Raw genomic sequence first — 20,748 nt, 5'->3', positions numbered from 1 at the left:
GACACGTAGACATGGGCAAGCAGGGAGGTGAACCCATGACCTTCTGATTACCAGATAGCCACACTACCCACTAAGACCAAGCTACAGTCGCCCCTTGGTGTGATTATTTTTCGCTGAATGTTATTTTTGTGGCCTGTGATTCAGACCATGCGCTACCGTAAAACATACATCGTTTAAGTAGGACCATTAGTGTTCATTTCAAATATCACCGGTCATGATGATGGTCTAGTTATCAAACTATAAATTACTACAGCACGTGCCGTCGTGTGACTCGTGTCCACATCTGCATACAGCAATACAATACACGACACACAGGGCTACATCATCCGTTATTTTGTTTAAAATATGTTGTGTTCGTTGAGCGACACAGTTTTCAGATTATGTATAATGAGGGTTTGCTGCTCTTTGGCTTTGTAGAATTGATGTTAGTGTTGACAAATGACAGCTCAGTAAAAACTTTTATTCAGAGATATTACACTTGAACATGTCAAAATAAGCAGCATCGTGAAACATCAACATCCAAATTTTAAAAACAAGAGTAGAAAACATCCATATCACCACTAATATTCCTTCTTAAAGAACTTTTCAGTCAACCTGGGAACATGTCCCAAGTCCTGAGTAGTCCTCAGTCAAACAACAACTCACTCCTCCCTCTTAAATTATAAATCTGAAGTGAATTATTCTCCAATAATGAAAACTGTTCTCTTCAAGAGACATTTTTTGTTTCTTCCTACATTCCTAGGTTGTGTTTAGATGAAAGCGTTATGAATTATAGAGTGTAGAATTGACAGTCACTCAAAACAAAAAAAAAACATTTTTTACTCCATCGCACGACAGTGTCGCTACTGAAAAGTAGCGACACTGTTGGATTGAAGGACTGTTGTTGTACAATGGAGTATAATTAGGCATACTTCCGTACCACTTCCCAAAACAGGCCAAATGAACAAGGGAAAAATGAAGGTGATTTGAAGTGTTACAAGGTGACAAAGTGATCATGAGAAACAGACTGCGCATCTCACATTTCCAACTGTTTCCATCAGCTCTCATTTTACGTCCTGCCCCTCTTGTTTCGTTAAGCATTGTGAAATGACAAACCATGACAAAGTAACTAATGGCACAATACGCATCTCCTCAGATTTCTCTCACAACAGATGAGGAACAAACCGTGTCCATTTCCCATGAGTTCACTGTATGTCAAACCCTAAACCTGCATTGATGGCGGTGAAGAGCAGAATATAAGGTTTTCATTTGTGGAAATACTGTGGCAATCTCCCTCAGAACAGGGTGACTGTTGAAAGATTTGAATGGTACGTCATGGATGTTTTGAGGTCTATTGTCCTTAGTCATTTTGTGATCGGTTCGGCCCTGCGGTGCTAAACGTTATCAATCGAGTAACAGAGAGCTATTCATGGCCTCGGGTTCTCATCTCTGCTGCAGCCGTGTGTTTTGTCAAAGGGTTCCGACCTCCTTGCTTATACCGCATCACCCTGGACAACAACAACAGCCAAACAGCTAAAATATAAACCGACACCATAAAATACTCAGCCTGCAGCTTGCTAAAGCTTGAGTTATACTTGATTGCGTGCCATGTTGTACACCAAAATAACCAAGCTACAAGCTCACACTGAGCTTGTAGATCTGTCATTTTCTGTGCACGACACCGGCGCGCAGCAAAGTATAAATCACCCAAAACCACTTGAAGCCCAGCATCTATTCTGGCCGGAAGTTGAGAACATTAGCCAAAAATAGCAGACACATTGCAGTTGCTTGTAGATCATCTATTTTTGGCTAAGAGTTTTGGTGTAGATGGAAAAAAGAGGTCCAAGTAGATAGCCAACTCAAGTCTAGAGGGTTTAAGTGGTTAACCCTACCCCATCTTTCACCTCTGACCGTCTCTTCTACGTTCAGTTCTCCATCTGAGCCTCCTTTATGGGCTTTTGGGGCAATGCGAATGTAGGCCCCCCATCTCCACTGTCCTGGCTAGGCGTGGACAAGTACTCCAGCTCGTAGCGTCCGTTCCATTCGACCGGTCGAACCTCGCTGGAGGTTTTCTTGTGTTCGCGGATCTGCTGGAGCTGGTGGCCTGCATAGGCTGGCTTGGTGGTGAGGGGCCCCGCGGGCACATCCATGCCCAGAATGTCAGCCACCATGTAGGGTCGCAGCCAACCCACCAGGGGGGTGCTGCCGGGGGTGTAGTGGGTCTGCCGGTGGTAGAAGAGAACGCCGTCCACCTGATGAAAACATTATTTTTTTTACAGAACAACAACAACAACAGAGGAGAGTCTGTTATAACATGGGCTTCACTTCCCTTGTCAAAGACACCCATAAGAGAAGATTTGGCAAGATTTTTCAACATCATTTCTACAACAAGAAGATTTTAGTCAAAGTCCACTCCACACAACAGGTAACATGAGTGTGTTTATGGTACAATATGCATATTGTTACAATACAGAATTGTATTATGCTACTTGTTGACACTCTGTGGACTGGTAGTGTCGGTCTCCCCCATAGCTCTCCTACTGTCCGTCTTTCTAATACTCTCTCCGTCTTAGCTTTCTGTCACACCTACACTGTCTCCCTGTCAGTTGTTCTGTCTCTCTCTCCCACATTGTCTCCCTGTCAGCTTTCTGTCTCTCCTAAACTGTCTCCCTGTCATCTTTCCTACTGTCTGTCTCTCCTACACTGTCTCCCTCTCAGTTGTTTGCCCCAATAAGACAACATACACCTGACAGTGGCCTATGAAAACAAGGCACACATTCTGTTTCCAATTAAACTGTTCAAACAGAGATTTAAGTGAAACATATTGTAAAAGATGATATGAATGGTAGAAAGTGGCATGCTTTTCTTTTCTTACGTTGAAGCTGTAGTCTGTGCTCAGGGCTTTCTGGATGGATTCTGTGGCGCAGTCTGAACTCTGGAGACTGACAAACCGGAACTGTCCAAAACAAAACAAAAACATGTTATCAGTAGAACAGATAGGCATTAAAACTATACGGTCCAGTGTTCACACTCACAAGGAAATGTGGCTTCACTGTGGTTGAGTTAAAAACAGACCAGATTCATGATAAAAAAAACACCACAAGACACATGACTATCTCTACTTCGTGCATCTGTGATGGGCCTCACTTAAAACACATGCAGTGTATTCTCTGTTGTTGGGCCAGTCAGATGCATTCATTATCGTTTGATTTAGAGAAGCCAGAAGGGAAAAGATGACTTTGGTGCCTAAGTCAAACAAAACTTCTTGTAACAATACGTGAGGTTTATTCTAGCTTAGCATTTGCAGTGGACACTTACAGGGTTGCGTTTGGCTATCTCTGTCAGGCCCTCGGTCTCCTCGACTTTGGACTGGAGCCAGTAGAACCGGAACTCTGTCTGTTGATGTGAAAACATCAACATGAGCTGTAAACAACACTCCTCTCCAGATCATGAAAATAAGGCAACATGGAGGATTAACAGGCACATATGTGCTCCAGACATCACTAGTTGCTACCAGATTAGATAAGGATTCCGGGAGGATAGATATCTCTTTCCATTTCAGAACATTATTTAATTAGACAAGTGCGCTACTTGGAGCACGGCCAGGCCAGGTTGGCTACCCAAATTTTGGAAATCAATCAAAGCCAATTGGAATGGAATATGAAAAATCGGTCCGGCCTGGTATGGATAATTAAAACATTACTGAAGTTCTTTAAGAATGAAGCTATATAAAACAGTTACAACCCTAGTTATACTAGATACTTAAATTATTATGGTATCTAGATCAATGGTTCTAAAAGTGGGGTCCCCCAAGGTTTATTGATGGGGTTCCAGGGGGTCCCCAGCTAAATGAGGAACAGTTATGTCACTTATGCCCTTATTGCAGCTACTGCACTATTTCAGCTATATAAATCTTCTCTTATGGGAGTCCCTGAAACAAACCTTTTCAAATGGGGGTACCCGGACAAATATTTATCGGTGGAGATCTCTCTATCATTCTTGCTCCCTTGCTCTCTGCCTCTGTGTGTGCGCAGAGTTAAAAGGAGACATTTTGCCTGTACGTTGTAAGAAATATGCTATATTATGTAAAGTTTTTTTGTTTAATAAAGTTTAATAAAGTAAAGGCTTTGTAAAGTTAATTCTGTCCAGTCCAGTGAGTCTTACAGGGCAGTCGTACACAGGGTGTCCTCTCCAACACATGACGTCCAGAATGTAATATGTTCTGTCCATCTCACTGAAGATACAGTCCAGGATGGTATAGTCTGTACACAGGACACACAAGAAAACAATATATAGAACATCATAATATAATTGATTAATAATACTACTACTTATTATTTGTATTATTATGATAGGCTGATTCAGTTCTATTTATTGTCAGTTTCTTTTAATATGTCTTTGCGCATCCTTCTTTTTTTGTAATGTGGGGTGTGTTTGTTGCTTTGCTTGTAGAGGTTATTCTCTTTAGTTTTTTTTTGTCTCTTTTGTTGTTTGTGTGATAAAAGCTCATTATCAATGACAATATGAGATTTTAAAAGATGTGTGAATAGAAGGTTATGTTACTTCATATGACTACTGGTGCAATAAAGGAGTTCTTACTTATACTTACAATTACGAACTTCATATCACCTTTACTTATTAATCTTAATATCCCAAGTCAATGCCGTCCCTTAGCTATTCATGAACCAATGAACTGTGGGCCCGCCTACCTTTCCCCATGGCTGAGTTGTGTCTGTTTCCTCCAGGAAGCAGAGATGGGAAGCGGTTCACACAGTACCCACTCTTAGTGTACGCTGCCGTTGACCCCTGGACAACAGGAGAACCACAGGGGTGAGGGGACCACAGGGACACACAGGATACTGTGACCCACAAATCAATATGACAGCTGACATTTTGTCTTTTAGAGACCGGGCCAGTGAGGTCAACTTGAGATTCACCACTGTCCATTCATTATTAAAAAAAAGTACACCCTAATATACTTTGCCATACAACGAATAGTGAAAATAGCCAATCTACAAGTTCCCAGTGCAACACCATGTGTTGTGAACTTTAATGCTGTTTTCGTGATTTTTGAAAATGTTGACAATTCGTTGCATTTTGGGGGGAAATTATCACCTATAATGACATGCCCAAAATAGGGATGTCAGGTTGGAAGTGGTTAATAATCCATACACATAATAATTCAATCAGTGTGGTTACAGTTTTGGAAAAGCAGGAAAGATGTCTGCCCCGTTACATGGAATTACACTCCCGGTGGAGTTATGAAACAGGAAATGACGGCATCACTCACTCACTCACTCACTCACTCACTCACTCACTCACTCACTCACTCACTCACTCACTCACTCACTCACTCACTCACTCACACTCTCACACACACACACACACACACACACACACACACACACACACACACACACACACACAGTTGTATCACAGGAAGGTAGGGTGTCAGTCACACAAGGGTTCATCCAGAGTTCAGTCAGAGTTCATTCGTTCAGTGGTTGAGGAATTCTGTACCACAGGGTTGAGATCTTTGCTGCTTTTGTAAAACTGCAGCCACATTTGTGACTAAATCACAGGCTGCGTCATCTGCTAAGATGATGCACACTGGCATGCCTTTCTGAAGGTTTGTCACAGCTCTGACAGCAATTCATATTGCAATATTTCCTCAGAATATTGTGATGGTGATATGTCCTTCAATACATGTCAAGACAGTCTTTTACGATCATTTTTTGAAACATTTTAACAACACAAATCTTGTATGGGGGTCCCTGGCACAAAATATTTTCTGTTAGGGGTCCATGGCCAAATACATATTAATTTGGGACATTAATTTGACATGAAACAGTTTGAGAACCACTGGTCTAGGAGAGTGTTTGCCGGATACCTTGGAGGCGACAATGAGGGATCGTTTTCCGACAGGACAGATCACCAGCATCCAATCAGAACTCAGGTCTGATGGAACATCTACCAACCACTCTGACAACATCAGCTGGAGAAAAAACAAACAAAAATATGACAATGTTTTCATGTTAAAGTGGCACTATGTGACAGTTTTATGAATAGATTTTTATTTTGTCCAATTTATACAATATAACTTTGGGGTGGTTGTATTTTTGTCTCCCTGCTCTTCTATTGAGACATTTAGATCATGTCAAAGGTCATGTCTCACCTATACAGGATCCGACACACTTCGACCTGATCAAGATTCAATTTATGAGCAAGCAGGCAGGCTATATTGGCTCAAGAAGTTTCAGCACAGAAACCGCACAGAAAACGGGTTCAAGTCCGGACAGAAGAGGAAGGTTACATAGTGCAGCTTTAATATGTTCTACTATGATCATCTACTATGATCTTTTTTGGCACATGAGACTGTATGTGACCCCCTAGTGCCAGACAGTATAAACCATCACTAGATCTTATTATAGGCTGCTAAATAGAATAATTGAAGCATAGAATAAGTCAATAATTGTATAATAAAACAAAGAATGAGAGTGAGACAATGTAATATGAATAATAAAAGGTCAAATAAAGTCTGGAGAAAGGTTTTATGCGCATCCAACAATAATGGTTAATAAAGGTTTTTGATCAACTCAATTGATCACTATCCCTGCTCTAGAGCCTCCCTATACAGTCCCAGGCTGATTAGCTCCACTAAAGCTAAGTCCCTTGCACAAGGGCATCTCAACAGTAACTGTTAAAAGGATTTTTCAAAGCTTGAAGGGATTTGAACCAAAAACAGGCCCAGCAGCCTAACCTTTAGTTTAAAATCGCCTTGTAATTGGCATTTAGTTAACCGTAACTCTTATAAAGTTTAAGATCTCTGTGGTACTAAGAGCGCTGGATAATCTGTCATGGACTGTTCAATAAATATGGTACAACTGTTTACCATATTCTATAAATCAGAATCATATTAATTGTCAAGAACAATGAGAGCAAGGCAATCTGTGTTGTGGCATTAGAACTGATTCAGAGTTTCATAGTGCAAACAAATAATAATGTAGGAACAAAAACCCTATCATCCTGAAGACACGTTCGCCCTCTTGTGGCCAAGACAGACAATTGAAATACTATACAGCTTATTGCACTGTGCTGGTCATGTGAACAAATTCAAGTACAAACATCTATAGACAACCTTTCTTACACTAGGTAAAGAAACGATGCCTGAAATATATAACATCAATACATAGCAAATTATTGCTTCCAACAAACAAATGAAATCATATAGGCCCTTACACAGATATTTCTGAAAGCGGTAGCTAAAACAAAACAACAGACACTCATTAAACCTTCATTGGATAAATTAGGTTTATATAGCGATTTTGCCAATGTGAGCAAATGTGAAAATGTAAAATTAAATTGACAACATTTATAGTTGTTGTTTTTTTGTCTTCCAAGGACTCAAATTCACTTTACACATCACATTCACCAATGCCACATTGACAGAATGCTGTTACACATTACTTGCCACTAGTACAATGAGGTACACTTGCACATAACCGGCAGCGGAGGCAAATATGCAAGGCACCAACCTACTCATCGGGAGCAGTAAGAGGGTTTTGGGGTTTTGCTGAAGGCCACTCTGACACGCATTTAGGAAGAGCTGGGGATTGAACTGGGAGCCTTCCGACTCCCAGAGAGCCGCTCTACCTCCTGACCCACTGCCTCCTCTTTGCAGTGTGTTGTATGCCTTGAGGGCTTTCTCTCAAAGGCTCTTTAAAAACATGGATGGTGAACTTTCTCCAGACTTTCACATCTTCCTCACTATTGAATAATAGGATTCAGGACAGAGGTATGTGAAGTTGCCCTTTTAAAATACAACCCTCACCTGGTTGGCATAATGCTTTGGCAACTTCCTCTTCTCAACCTCCATCCCTTCATCATCTTCCTCCTCCTCCTTCTTCTTCTCCTCCCCCTGCTCCTTCTTCTCCATCCCTTCATCCTCACCATCGCTGTCTGCTCCTGTCCAGTCCCCATCAGCCAGATGCCGTGCATGGTTCACATAGTTCAACCTTTTCCTGACATTTACAGAGAATGAGTGACATTTTTAGACAATGAAGGATTATTCATTATTATTATCAATCAATCATCATTACCCTGACCGCAGCAATGAGTGGCAGGGTATGTTAATCGACCTGTCTCTGGTGTCTGTTAGCAAAATAACTTCAGAACGGATGGAAGGATTGTCATCAAAATTGATGGGAATGATCAGTAGACCAAGTGATGAAGTTCTTGATGAAGCCCTGCATGGGTCCAGCACTGTGTTTAAATAAACTGTGGGGCTGTGCATATCCTACCCCTTTAAAAAAAAAGATCAGTAGATCACCCTGAAGAGATGATTCACTTTTGGTTTGAAAAGGTCAAGGTCATAATTACATAATCTGTCATATCTCTGGAAGGGACATGTTGATGTGTGCGGGTCTTGCATCTCCAGGTGTATATATTATTATCATTATTATTATGCATTGTAACAGAGATGGACTTCGAGTCCAGAGCTGGTAAGGATGGTGAGGATCTCATTTGAAACAAGCCATTGAGGCTTTCATGAGCGATCCATTTTAGTAAACTGTACTTCCATGTGCTTTTTCTCTGCAACCTTCTAAATAAAGAATTCAATCAATGAAAAGTAAGTGTGCTGACGTTTTCTGCAGGTCGAGGAAGCGGCGGCGTCTCTCGCTCTGCTCCAGGGAGCTGTATTTGGTCTTGTACTGGGCCAGACGAGGGTGGGGACAAGATGTACTGTTGGGCTCCCTGGACACAGCAAAGCTGGCCGACAGGGTCTTGGTCAGCTCATCCATGGGGGAGCCTGCAGGACAACACAGCAGATGAATTCATCTTTATTAGATTGATTTAAAACCACGACACACAAGGTTTGTTAATCAGTTATTTTTATCAGTAGGCAGGCACCAAATAAAACTGTCCTATGAAAAGTTTTTAGAAGTCAGTCTTTCAGTTCAACTTGCTAAAAGGGAGGTTTTGCCAAAGCTTACAAAGACGAGAGTGACTTGATTAATATAGTCAGTGCTCAAAACATAAATATTTTAACTAGCCATGATTGGCCATGGTTAGAGGATAAACTACAGTTTCTTTTAGGGTTTTACATAAGATGATTATTCTTTACAATAATTACAACCCTAGTACTTTATATAATTCTCAATGAAAGAGCAACATAAATTAGTAATACCAGTCAAGAAGAGTTGGATGCACACTTCGTTAGCCTCATAACATAATTGCCTATGTAACTTTTTGGTCAAATTGACACTTTTGCCTAAATCTACTCTCCTAACAGTTATGCATCATGGTGCCTTGTTGCCTATGTCCTAAGCCAATCAGAATGGTTGTTACATTCCAAAATCACGTTCTACCTAAGTCAAAGACATGACTTTAGGAAGAAAGTGATTTTTGAATGTAATAAGCATTCTGATTGGCCTAGACAAGGCACCATGATCATAACTGTTAGAAGAGTAGAGTTAAGCAGATGTAAATAAAGGCAGATAAAATATGACTCAGGAAATAACAAAGAAGCACCTTTTGCGTAAGTCATCTCTTTGACTTAAGACAGAAAAGTGTTTTTTCGTCTTTTCCGAAAACCTTAAAATATGACTTAGGCAATTATGCTATGAGGCTAACGACTTGCTACATCTCTGCTTATGTGGCTAACATGATGTTAGCACAATGCTAAAGTAGTCGTGCAGAGAATAACAGTGAAATCCACGTTTCCACCAGACGACATGGTAATTTTAGACGTTTTGTTTTTACGTGCACCGTCGTGTATAAAACAGAAACCCTCGTTCACCTTCAGATAAACAATAGTTTATATGAACCAGTTTAGTAATGTTCGCTACCTTGTGTTGTTTGAGCAGAGAGCGGCTACCGTGGTGACGTCAGGCTACAGTCATAATCATATTTCCCACCAACACCAGTGTTGCCAAATTTCGTGAGAGAAATAAGCAACCAGGTCTAGGAAAACAATAGCCTGGAACCCAGACTGAGTCGCCGAACGCAGCAAATTAGTCTGGATCCCAAGCTAGGAAAACAAGCCCAAAGAAAGCAACATGAGCACTTTAAACGTATATGTTTGCATTGCATCGGCTATTTGAAAATAGCCAATCTGTTATTTTCAAAAACTATTGCAATAAAATGTGGAATATTTGGAATATTGTTGAAACATTCTAACAACACAAATGCTCCCGGGCACAAAACATTTTCATGATGTTCAACATTTTTCATTTGAGAACCACTGGTTTAAATAATAATTAAAATATTTGAAACAAGCCTAAATAAGTAACTACACTTTAGAAACAAGCTCAAATAAGCAACTACAACCCCCAAGCCCAAAGTCGCTTATGATAAAGAGACATGGCAACACTGACCACCACTGGTGACTTTTTAGTTGGCCGATAAACAGCGGAAGAAGCTGACCCGGGGTTTTACAGCTGCAGCCCTGCTGCCTGCCTAGCTGCTGATGCATGCACACTTTTCTGTAGTTTTGCGGCAAAATGTCTCGATGAATTGAATACACAGGACCTTAATGGAAACAAGCCCTGGCCTTATCTGGGTTATCCTCTTAGCATTCTTTTGTATAAATCTGTGCCACCCATAGGTGCCACCGTGCCTTTGTTTGCAAATTGTTAATAAAGTATTCAATCAATCAACAACAAACAAAAGCCAACATTATGGTGCTTTACCGCCACCGTCTGCCTCGGAGTGTGTATCAGACACTGATAATTCTATCTTGAACAATAACCATGTTTCTCTCTCCCATTTATGTGCTCCTTCATCAATGCAAAACTTTTTTTTTAATGTGCATTTCTGCTTATACACTTGCATCAAAGTATTCAATCAATCCAAAAAACATGTCCCACTGAGTGACTGCTCTCACATAGACATGAGGCTGCAGCAGCCAGGGTGTTCTGCTGTTGTTCAGAATCATCAATCAGAATATTTTCTTCACATAATTATAATATGTGTGATTGATTTGGTTGGATCTGCACAGTAAAATCCTACTCTCATAGTTACATGAACACAGGGGATTTTGCGGCGTAGGCTACTACTACATATATATTATTAATGATTGTTATTATTAATGATTATTATTAGTAGAAGTATTACATGATTTGCGCAATAGTCAGTTTGTCCCATAGGGGGCAGTGAGGAGACGGTTTCCCCCCTGCTCGCAAAGAATAAGGAGGAGATGAAAAGAGGGGGAACTTGCCTCAATTGTCCAAGAAGCCTCACGTCATGGAAAGAGTTACTTTGTTGCAGAGCGCATGATGGATACATTGTGAGGAAACAACACAGGTCTGTGGTGGCGTGTTGATGTTTTGGAATCATCAGCATCAGGCGAGTAATTCCCTATTTTACACTCCAATAAGGGCCCGAGAGGGAAGATGATGCGCAAGAACCTGTTTACCAGGGAAAAAGCAGGACAAGTTTGTCTGTGAGGGAATGCAGAGCACAGGAGACCATTATTATTGTACCATCTATTGCTGCAAAACGGACCGCTTTGTCTGGGGAATAATGTGCGTCAAGGAGTCGCTTCTAGGATCTGCGATGTAAAAACTATAAGCCGATGATTGAGGAGTGAACAAATCACCCAGGATTACACCGACCATTGGATTGTTTTAATAGCAGCTCGGCTGGCTTTTGTTTCTTTAACCTGCGTGTGTTTTGGGATGTGCACGGTGCAGAGGACGCCTAACACACCGGGGAAAATCACGTTGTCATGCGCTATGAAGCCGCTATAAAGTTATCGTTACGCTTTTAAACAAAATACGCGTGAAAAGCGTTGTTTTTGTTTGAGGGGGGGTTGTATGTTGTTTTTTGGTTTGTTTTGTGATGTGTAAACAAAAAAAAATGGGTGACATTATATGCAATGACCTTTGCCATATGCTAATTAATTGTCCCCAATAAAAAAGTATATAAAAAAGGTAAGACTGTAGCCCCAATGGGCTGAGAGATAGTCGCTATTGCACACAGCAAATGCATTTGAGATTATAATATAAGCAGTTTGCTTTTGTCATTTGACTCTTGTCTCCTGTGTCAGTTCATTACCATATCATTAATTTTGAATATACTCTGTCACGCCATCCCGCACCAAAAAACAGCTGTCATGTAATGAGAGACAGTGTGGAGATTAACAGATACAAAATGTATCAAGATACAACAGCATCACAATAGTTTGTAGACTTGTTTTTTTGGGGGGGAGGAGGGCTGCTTTGGGGGGGAATTTAGGGCATTAATAGCGTTATTATCAAGATGTCGTCGGTCAAAGCCAAAGCCATTTACACATTCCAAAGCGAAAACAAAGAGGAGATCAGCATCCAGGAGAACGAGGAGCTGGTGATCTTCGACGAGCACTCGGTGGACGGCTGGCTGCAGGGCGAGAACAGCCGCGGCCAGCGGGGTCTCTTCCCGGCCTCCTATGTGGAGATCATCCGCCCCCGCTCCAACTCCAACCTCACAGACTGCTCCATCAGCCCTGCAGGGTCTCTAGGAAATGACTCCCCGTCGTCCTCTTACTTCCCGTCGGCGCCCAACACGCCTTACCACCAGGGTTACTATGACGACGAGGATGACGACTGGGATGACTGGGATGACAGCTCCACGGTGGTGGAGGATGATGACCACAGGAGGGGGAACGGTGGGGGCGCCAACGGGCATGCCCATCCCCAGAGTAGCCCCATGTCCACCAACCCCAATGTGCATTACAGGGCGAAGCCCTTCATGGAGCGGCAGGACAGCATCTCCAGCTCCAGGAAGGGAAGTATGGTGGGTAGGAACTTGAACCGGTTCTCCAGCTTTGTCCGGTCCGGTGTCGAGGCGTTTGTGCTTGGAGATGTGCCCATGATGGCAAAAATCGCAGAGTCTTACACCATTGAGATGGGCCCCAAAGGGCCCCTGTGGAAGGAGAGCCCTCAGCCCTTTACCTGTTCCATTGAGGACCCCACTAAACAGACCAAGTTCAAGGGCATCAAGACATACATCTCCTACCGGGTCACACCGAGCCACACAGGTCATCCTGTGTACAGACGCTACAAGCACTTTGACTGGCTGTACAACCGCTTGCTGCACAAGTTCACCGTGATCTCCGTTCCCCACCTTCCGGAGAAGCAGGCGACTGGGCGCTTTGAGGAGGACTTCATAGAGAAGCGCAAGAGACGGCTGATCCTCTGGATAAACCACATGACCAGTCACCCTGTCCTCTCCCAGTACGAGGGGTTTGAACACTTCATGATGTGTGGTGATGACAAGCAATGGAAGCTGGGCAAGCGGCGAGCAGAGAAGGATGAAATGATTGGTGCCCACTTCATGCTGACCTTCCAGATCCCCAACGAGCACCAGGACCTCCAGGATGTAGAGGAGCGCGTTGACTCCTTTAAGTCGTTTGCCAAGAAGATGGACGACAGTGTCTTGCAGCTGACACATGTGGCCTCAGAACTTGTGCGCAAGCACCTTGGTGGGTTCCGCAAGGAGTTCCAGCGGCTGGGGAATGCCTTCCAGAACATCAGCCAGGCCTTCATGCTTGACCCACCACATAGCTCGGACGGCCTCAACAACGCCATCTCGCACACAGGACGCACATACGAGAACATCGGAGAGTTGTTCGCAGAGCAGCCCAAGTACGACCTCTTCCTCATGCTGGACAAGCTGTCTCTGTACCAGGGCCTGCTCTCCAACTTCCCTGACATCATTCACCTACAGAAAGGTAAAAAAAGACACCAAAGCATCAGTGGGTTGTTTGTGTTTAGGTGGAGGGGGTGTTGCAGGGATGTTTCAGACATGAGCAATAGCATATAAAAGTAATTTAAAAAAAGGTACTAATGAGCTCTCCATCCATCCATGAGTGCAAACTTAGTTAGGGCTCCAGAGTGCACCCATTGTGGCCACATATGCACCTAAAATCTGTAAAAAACTTACATTTAGCAGATCTGTCTATGTGTGGGTGCACCTTCCTAAATGATATGCTGATGCACCTTTATGAAAAAGTTACAAGCACCAGTGCAACCAACAAAGAAGCTAGTCTGGAGCCCTGCATGACCATAATAGCTGACCAATTTATACAAACTTCCCAGATGGTATTAATCATTGGAGAGGCAAAAATAAGTCATAGTTTTCGGAAATGTGATTGTAATTGTGTCAAATGTAATTTAGAATAGTAATATGCTCATTGCTCATTGCCAAGTTAAGACTGGTGCATAGAAACTCCACTGCTTGTTTTTATCAGCATCCTCCTCCAAGGTAATGAGCTCTTCCCTCCAGGGAGTTTGTTAGTGATCTGGTGATTTTGCTTAATAAGATGCGAAGGTGCTTAATAGAAGTAATGAGGGTGAAAAACATCCACCATGAACTACCATTAACCACTTCCTGTAGATGTCTGGAACCATTTCAGCTGAAAGCAAATCGCTCTTCTTCTTCCAACATTCCTTCAGTCTTATCTCACATTATGAATTCCATGACCAAGCAGATTGTAGATGAACAAATGAAGGCTGTTCTTTTCACATTATCAGCAACTAGGGTGTAGCCATGTTTAAAGGACGGTAAAAAATGTGATTATTTTCGCTGATTGTTTGTTACTCAAATTAACCTCAATTGACTTATGGAAGATTTAAATGTCACCAATAATAACTCAGTAACATTGTTGCAGTGGCCGGCTGGAGTTGAGGAAGAAATGAGAACAGTTCTAGTGGCGTGCACATAGGGGAAAATGTGGCAAATGCTGCATACCATTCTATTTATTATTTATTTATGTAACCTTCATTTATCCAGGTTGGTCCCATTGAGATCTATGATCACTTTCTTTCCAGTGGGAAACAGCTGCTGTGCATTTAGTTAACAGACAACAGAACAACAATAAACATAGTGTGTCATGATAAAGAAGAGACAATCTAAAAGAAAAGTGAAAGGAGAGACAGAAAGTGTGAGTTAGAAAGGGAGACAGAAGTAGGAGATTTTGTAAATTTGCCACTGTTCTAAAACGTTTAGTCAAATCAGTGACAGTGACAGCTTCAATAGAGTCAACTGCTCCAAACTAACAGTACGTTGTTTTTAATTCCAAGTCAAGAATAACACAAATAGCTTGTGTCAATATGCTGACAGCCTGTTTCTTAAAGACATTTTTCTAAAGCCCTCAGTGTGAACAAGCATTCTGTGTCTGTCTGTTAGTAATGCCTGACATTGTAGGTCAAAGGGTTTTGCCTCCAGCATCTCAAGTCTTAACACACACACACACACACGCACGCACGCACGCACGCGCACACACAAACACACACACACACACACACACACACACACACACACACACACACACACACACACACACACACACACACACACACACACACACACACACACACACACACACACACACACACACACACACACACACACACACACACACACACCCCTCACCCCAGTCTAGTCTGGTGGTGATATTTTTACCAGCTGGCTGAAGTAAACCCATAGTGTTTTAGGCTTGCTGATGTACATATTTTCCTACGCTAAAGGACTTTTGACAGTGCTCTGAAACACTGAAACATACTGGCTAAAGGGAAGCTTCAGGAGTTTTAGAAGCCCAATACAATAGGTGAAACTGGTGCATACAAAACCTAATATACTGTATATATCTACATAACTATTCAAGTAAGTTCATGCATGATTTTCTGAATGGGAAATCTGGTTTGCAGCAGGCAAAAGACAATCCTGGTTTACAATAGATAAAATATGCAGTCATGAACACAATAAGAGATCACACTCAGAAATGAAAATACAGAAACATACAAAGAGAGAGTTTATTAGTCACATTGTAGATGACGCAAATCTGACAGTGCTGTGTCATGTCCAAGTTATAAAAACGTGTGTATATCTGTGGTGAAAGGGAAATGCCTCGACCATGTAACCTTCATTAGTGCCAGCACAGTAACTGGGCTACATTATATCTCTTGACATCTGAGGTTTCCTCTCTAGGGTAACGTATGGATTTTATAGAAGGTACAGGAATGCAGGACTTCAAGCCAACAAACAGGCCTACTCAGACCTTTGGGGTTGATTTCAGTATTTGCCACATATGGAACATCTATATAATCAGTGGCATATTATGTTTCAAGTTTAGCCTCTCTTGGCAGTTAACTTAATTCAGTCCTGCGTTTATGGCTCTCAGGGATGTAACCCCTTTGCCTACTGGCCTCATTGGGAAATCTCGTAAGATCTAGACAAAGAAGTTAGTAGCTCAATAACAAACCATGAGGATGAAGACTGCAACTGCTATCATTGCAGGAAAAGCATGGGTAAGATTTGTGCTTAATGCTTTATATTGAGATGAAGCTGCTGTGAAGGTTATCTGAGGATGTTGCACCAAAATAAAACAAAGAAGAAATTCTGAGATGATTCAAAATTTGATTTTGCCATCAAAGCTAATTGTGACATCATTGGGTTTAATCTCATTCAAAAGACACTGATAAAAGTGTCAAGTAACCTAATCTGTAAACATCTGCAGCAGGCAGCTGATCCTGTGGTCTTTTTATCCCTCCAGCCAGGTGCACTAGCTTAGGTCTCCCTTGTACTTCTCCCAAAACATTGAAACATCCTGCTCAGCGACAAAATAGGGAATCTTGGAAGGTGCGTCTGCATCTCAGGTCACTAAACCTCCCAAATCCCCTGAATAAATCTAGAGGACTTGACCTCAGTGTCCTCAATAGTAGTTATGAGCATGAGGCATGTCTTCCCAACAATGGCAAACAACAGTAACTGACATGTGGCATTTTATAAAGGTTAAAGTGCTTTACATGGAATCCACCTCAGTACCAGCAATACGTCTGTCAGGGCAGAAGACAAAGTAAACATTGAGGTCATTTTTGTGTATTCTACTGTACTACTCATAGTTACTGGTTACTGCTCTTTGACTTTGTAGGCCAGAGGTGTCTTAACGGCTTTGTTCTCATACAATGTCACAAGCAGCCATGTCTTGACAAGAAACCATTTGGTATCAAAGGCAGGGAGTGGCCCTGATACTGGTTTGTCAGAATGAATAGCATGTTATCTGACTGAATCAGTGAATGCAAACAGCCTGCATTTCCAGTAATCCCAGTCTCACTTTACTCAAGTATTCCCAGTGAGGGACACATGCACCTGAAAACTGAACCTTCTCCTGTCCTGTCCTCTCTTCCTCTTTTCCTCATGTTGTTGATAAAGGTCAGCCCAACCAAAGCATTTTGATAGTTTTTTAAATAATAAATAAGTGCTGCCAAAAAATAAAATGAGAAACGTACCATTTGAATTCAGTCCCGGTTTGATAAAGCCTATTGTTTATATTACAAGTATTGTTTTAACTTGCCGCCAGCAGCTGTTAGTGATAGTGAATTAATGTTCTGGGCCAATGGCTTCTCTATGACTTAATAGCATTACCTAATTTGACCAATTACAGCCCTAAAGGTTATTTAACAGTTCAGGCAGTTACAGCCCTGATTTCATATCTTTGACTGTAACATCCATAATATATGCCTGTACAGTTTTCAGCCCCTTTGGTGGTGACGGGTTGAGGATGGTAATGTCTGTCTTTCTGGCCCTCAAGTCAAAATGTCAACTTTGGACACAAGAATCACAATCTATCTAGAAGGCAGATTGCAGGATGAATCCCATGGCCATGGCTATTCCTCCCGCATTGAATACTGTGTGTACAGTTTAGATTATTTGTCAGTGAATAAATACTCCTACTTTTAGAGGTGTTTTTGGTGGAGTGCCGTGTCCGCTTGTGTACTTACTTGGAGCCCCGTCAGCTCAAACCATGCTGTATTTGTTTTGGGGCGAGGCTAGCTTAATTTCGAACAGACTTCTGGGAATTGCAGTTATAACTTAACAGATCGCTGTAATGACCAAGTAGCTACAACTGAAGACAAAAGGTGATTGGACTTTGAAATGACCTGCCTGAGGAGATCAAGCCTGCAAAATCAGTGACCCCATGACCAAAATCTAAAGCCTGATCTATATTTTGTCGCACAATGTTGTTACACACCGAAAATAGCAGATCTACAAGTTATGTCTAGAGACAATGGTCTTGAAAAAGCTCTGTTGTCAAACACCTTTTAAAAAAAAAAATTAAAACCAGGCAAAGCTGACTGAAGTCATATGCTCTTACAGTCTTCAACCTCAGTCCAACAAGCAGAAGTATACTATAAGAAATGAAAGTTAAGTGCCTTGCGCAAGGGCAACTCAACAGAATTTGTCAAGTGTGAAGTGAACATTTCTTATTCATTTCCGCTGCTCTAATTGTCACAGCCGGTCTAGGGATTAGTCAAAATACCACTTTTTTAATCTCTAAATGACTGTTGCCCCATATCAGGTAATACGAGTTGGGTAGGGAGGCAGAGAGGCAGGAAATAAGGCTTTGTGGCTGTTGAGTGTAATGGTTAAGATGCTTAAAACGACATGTACCTGCTGGCCTTGGATGAAAGTCATTGAAATGTGTCTTTTCCCTCCTAGACAGACATTACGTATGTCAGCTCAGTGAGTTCACCTGGAGTGCAGTGCCAGAGTTGGTGGGCACCGGGCATTTAGTACCAGCCACCAGCCACTCCAGTCACGGGTTTACAAGTGAATGCATCCCCCTCTTGGTGCCATGGATTGAAACAGTAATAGTCGGCCTCCCTAGGTCAAGGCCAACCTGCCCCCTCCCTACCTAAGTCTGACTAAAGAAAAGTTAGCCCCCCACAGAACTGGAGTCAGTGAGAAATCAGTCAAGTCAATGGATAATGTCATCATTCACTGTCATGTATTAAAGGGGATACACCATGAATTTCTTTTTTTTTTTTGGGGGGGGGGGGGGGGGGGGGGGTATTTTTTGGGCTCCCCAGTGTCTCTTGTACCCCAAAAAATATTTTTTTTTAACATTCAGTCATTCATTCTCATTTCAGAGATTTTCAGAATGGGCGTGTCTGAACAGGCCATCTCAGAATGGCATGGTTGCTTGGGCAGAAAACCATTTCTACCCATGTATTTTGACAGACAGAATTGCTCAGTAGCACCCCTCTGCCCAACAGGACGTTTTGGTATTGCAGCTGAAAGTGCTTTATAAGCCAGAGAGAAGTTAGTTGGAATGAGTATATCTGAGGCTTGATTTAGGCTCAAACCATTTGAAAAACGTTTGAGGGACATAAACAATATGATATTAATATTATTATTATTTTTTATTAATTTATGGTGTAGTCCCTTTAATAACTGATTCATAATTTTACAATAGGACATGGGCAGTTCACTCCAATGAATATGCTGTCTTTAGTAAAACATAGTAGGGAAGCTGAGAGGGAGACAGTGTAGGAGAGACAAACTAGGGCAGCGGAAAGGGAGACAGCGTAGGAGAGACAGACAGAAGGAAAGCGGAGAGAGTGACAGTGCTTCATGCAGATGTTAAGAATGTTTTACAGATCTAGGAACAGCTGTGACAACAGAACAGACGCAAGCCCATTACAAGATCTCCCTGTCCACTCAGCCTTTCTTCTTCCTTTTTGTCTAACCTCATCCCTTCATCATGGTCCCCCCCTCTCCTCCTTTCTGTACTCATATTGTTCCTAATCCTCCTCTTCCTTTCTCCAAGACAAGAAGGATCTTGTCCTCTCTTCACCCCTTCCTTCCTTCCTTCTATTATTAATATTATGTAATGGTTAATACAGAGCATTTTGGCAACAAGCATCTATCTCATCTCATCTATCTCTTCGACCATCATAAATAGTCAGAACTGGCAATCAGATGTGAAATTCCCATTTGTGTGTCAATATTAAGATTGTGTTCTTAATCTTCAGACACACTTTGTCTTACTATGTTGAAAATCATCATGACAATTAAACAAACAGATTGCAGCATCTTGCAGAATTGAGAAGATATTGTTTTAAGGACCAATGTCCAATATTAAACAAACTTGGGACATTTCCAAATCCAATGTATAAATTGCCCAGAGACCATCTATACACAAATCTACAGTATCTAACTATTTGTCATTAAAAGAGTTCACATTGTTATTTATTATGGAATGGAAACACAATTACATTCCAATGAATGTGAGTACTGTACCTACAACAAACAGATGTTTCCATATAACAGGCTTCTGGACACGCAGGGTCTCTGGTGAACCTGTGACCTGCAGGTTTGGGGTGTTTTAGGGGCGAGCTCCATCTGGACTTAATAAATCAGATTTAAAGAGAAGATTCTATAGGGGGTGTACAGTATACGGTACATTCACTTCTCTAGCAGACACTGATAAATGTACATTGAGTGCAACTGTAGAAGAAGGTCACATCGTTTTATTGTCAATTAGTACAAGGAGGAGAGCAAAGGTCAAGGAGAGCAAACTAAGGTCAAAGCTTTAGGTAATCTGATGAAACATCATGTTCTTTTGCGATGAAGAGAGAGGACTTAAGACATAAGATGCAGGGAGGAAAGCTCCAGCATCTGCACATCTCTCTTGTCTTGACCTGATCTCTGCTTTTACTCTGCCTTCATTGGCCTGGAACAAATGTTTCAATTGCTGTTTGTCCTCCAGTTGTCCCTTCACTTCCTGTCTTTTAATCCCCCCCCACCTTAATGACCTCATCACAAAGCTGCTTGTCTTGGCAGTTACAGACATATCATTGTTTGATACTGTATATCAAGTAATGTAATTGGAACGTATATACAGTATATGTTCCAGCAGTGAGGGTTTTTAGGCCATGTTGTTTTCTTCACTGAGCCACGTATATTTAACACTACATCTGATGGAATATGTCAATGTCATTGATG

The 20,748-nt window shown here is 41.8% G+C and overlaps 2 protein-coding genes across 2 annotated transcripts in view; one reads left to right on the top strand and one right to left on the bottom strand.

The window, feature by feature from the left end:
• Positions 1-439: 439 nt before the first annotated feature.
• snupn (snurportin 1) lies at positions 440-9,939 on the bottom strand. The gene is made up of 9 exons (XM_084059372.1): positions 9,828-9,939; positions 8,623-8,788; positions 7,811-8,000; positions 5,870-5,974; positions 4,689-4,785; positions 4,144-4,241; positions 3,298-3,375; positions 2,855-2,935; positions 440-2,231 (listed from the first exon to the last, which is right to left on the bottom strand). The coding sequence occupies exons 2-9, from the start codon at positions 8,778-8,780 to the stop codon at positions 1,905-1,907; spliced, it is 1,134 nt and encodes a 377-aa protein (XP_083915498.1). The 5' UTR covers positions 8,781-8,788; positions 9,828-9,939; the 3' UTR covers positions 440-1,904.
• Positions 9,940-11,188: 1,249 nt separating this feature from the next.
• snx33 (sorting nexin 33) overlaps positions 11,189-20,748 on the top strand; it is a 36,873-nt gene continuing 27,313 nt past the window's right edge. The window contains exon 1 of the mRNA XM_084059296.1: positions 11,189-13,690. Within this exon, the coding sequence (XP_083915422.1) occupies positions 12,241-13,690 (1,450 nt within the window). The 5' untranslated portion in view covers positions 11,189-12,240. The remainder of the gene's footprint in view (positions 13,691-20,748) is intronic.

Source organism: Gymnoscopelus microlampas, assembly GCF_963454915.1.
Source record: "Gymnoscopelus microlampas genome assembly, chromosome: 6".
Lineage (NCBI taxonomy): Eukaryota > Metazoa > Chordata > Actinopteri > Myctophiformes > Myctophidae > Gymnoscopelus > Gymnoscopelus microlampas.
Note: the sequence above shows the minus strand (reverse complement) of the source record. Positions and strands in the feature narration are given on the sequence as shown.

What these genes read in the sequence shown, in the direction of transcription:
- snupn (XM_084059372.1), bottom strand. Translation starts at nt 8,780, where the DNA reads ATGGATGAGCTGACCAAGACCCTGTCGGCCAGCTTTGCTGTGTCCAGG. An exon ending in CAAAGCATTATGCCAACCAG is followed by an intron (nt 5,975 to 7,810) that starts GTGAGGGTTGTA and finishes TTTTTTCTCCAG; the next exon opens with CTGATGTTGTCAGAGTGGTT. An exon ending in CCCTCATTGTCGCCTCCAAG is followed by an intron (nt 4,786 to 5,869) that starts GTATCCGGCAAA and finishes CCTGTTGTCCAG; the next exon opens with GGGTCAACGGCAGCGTACAC.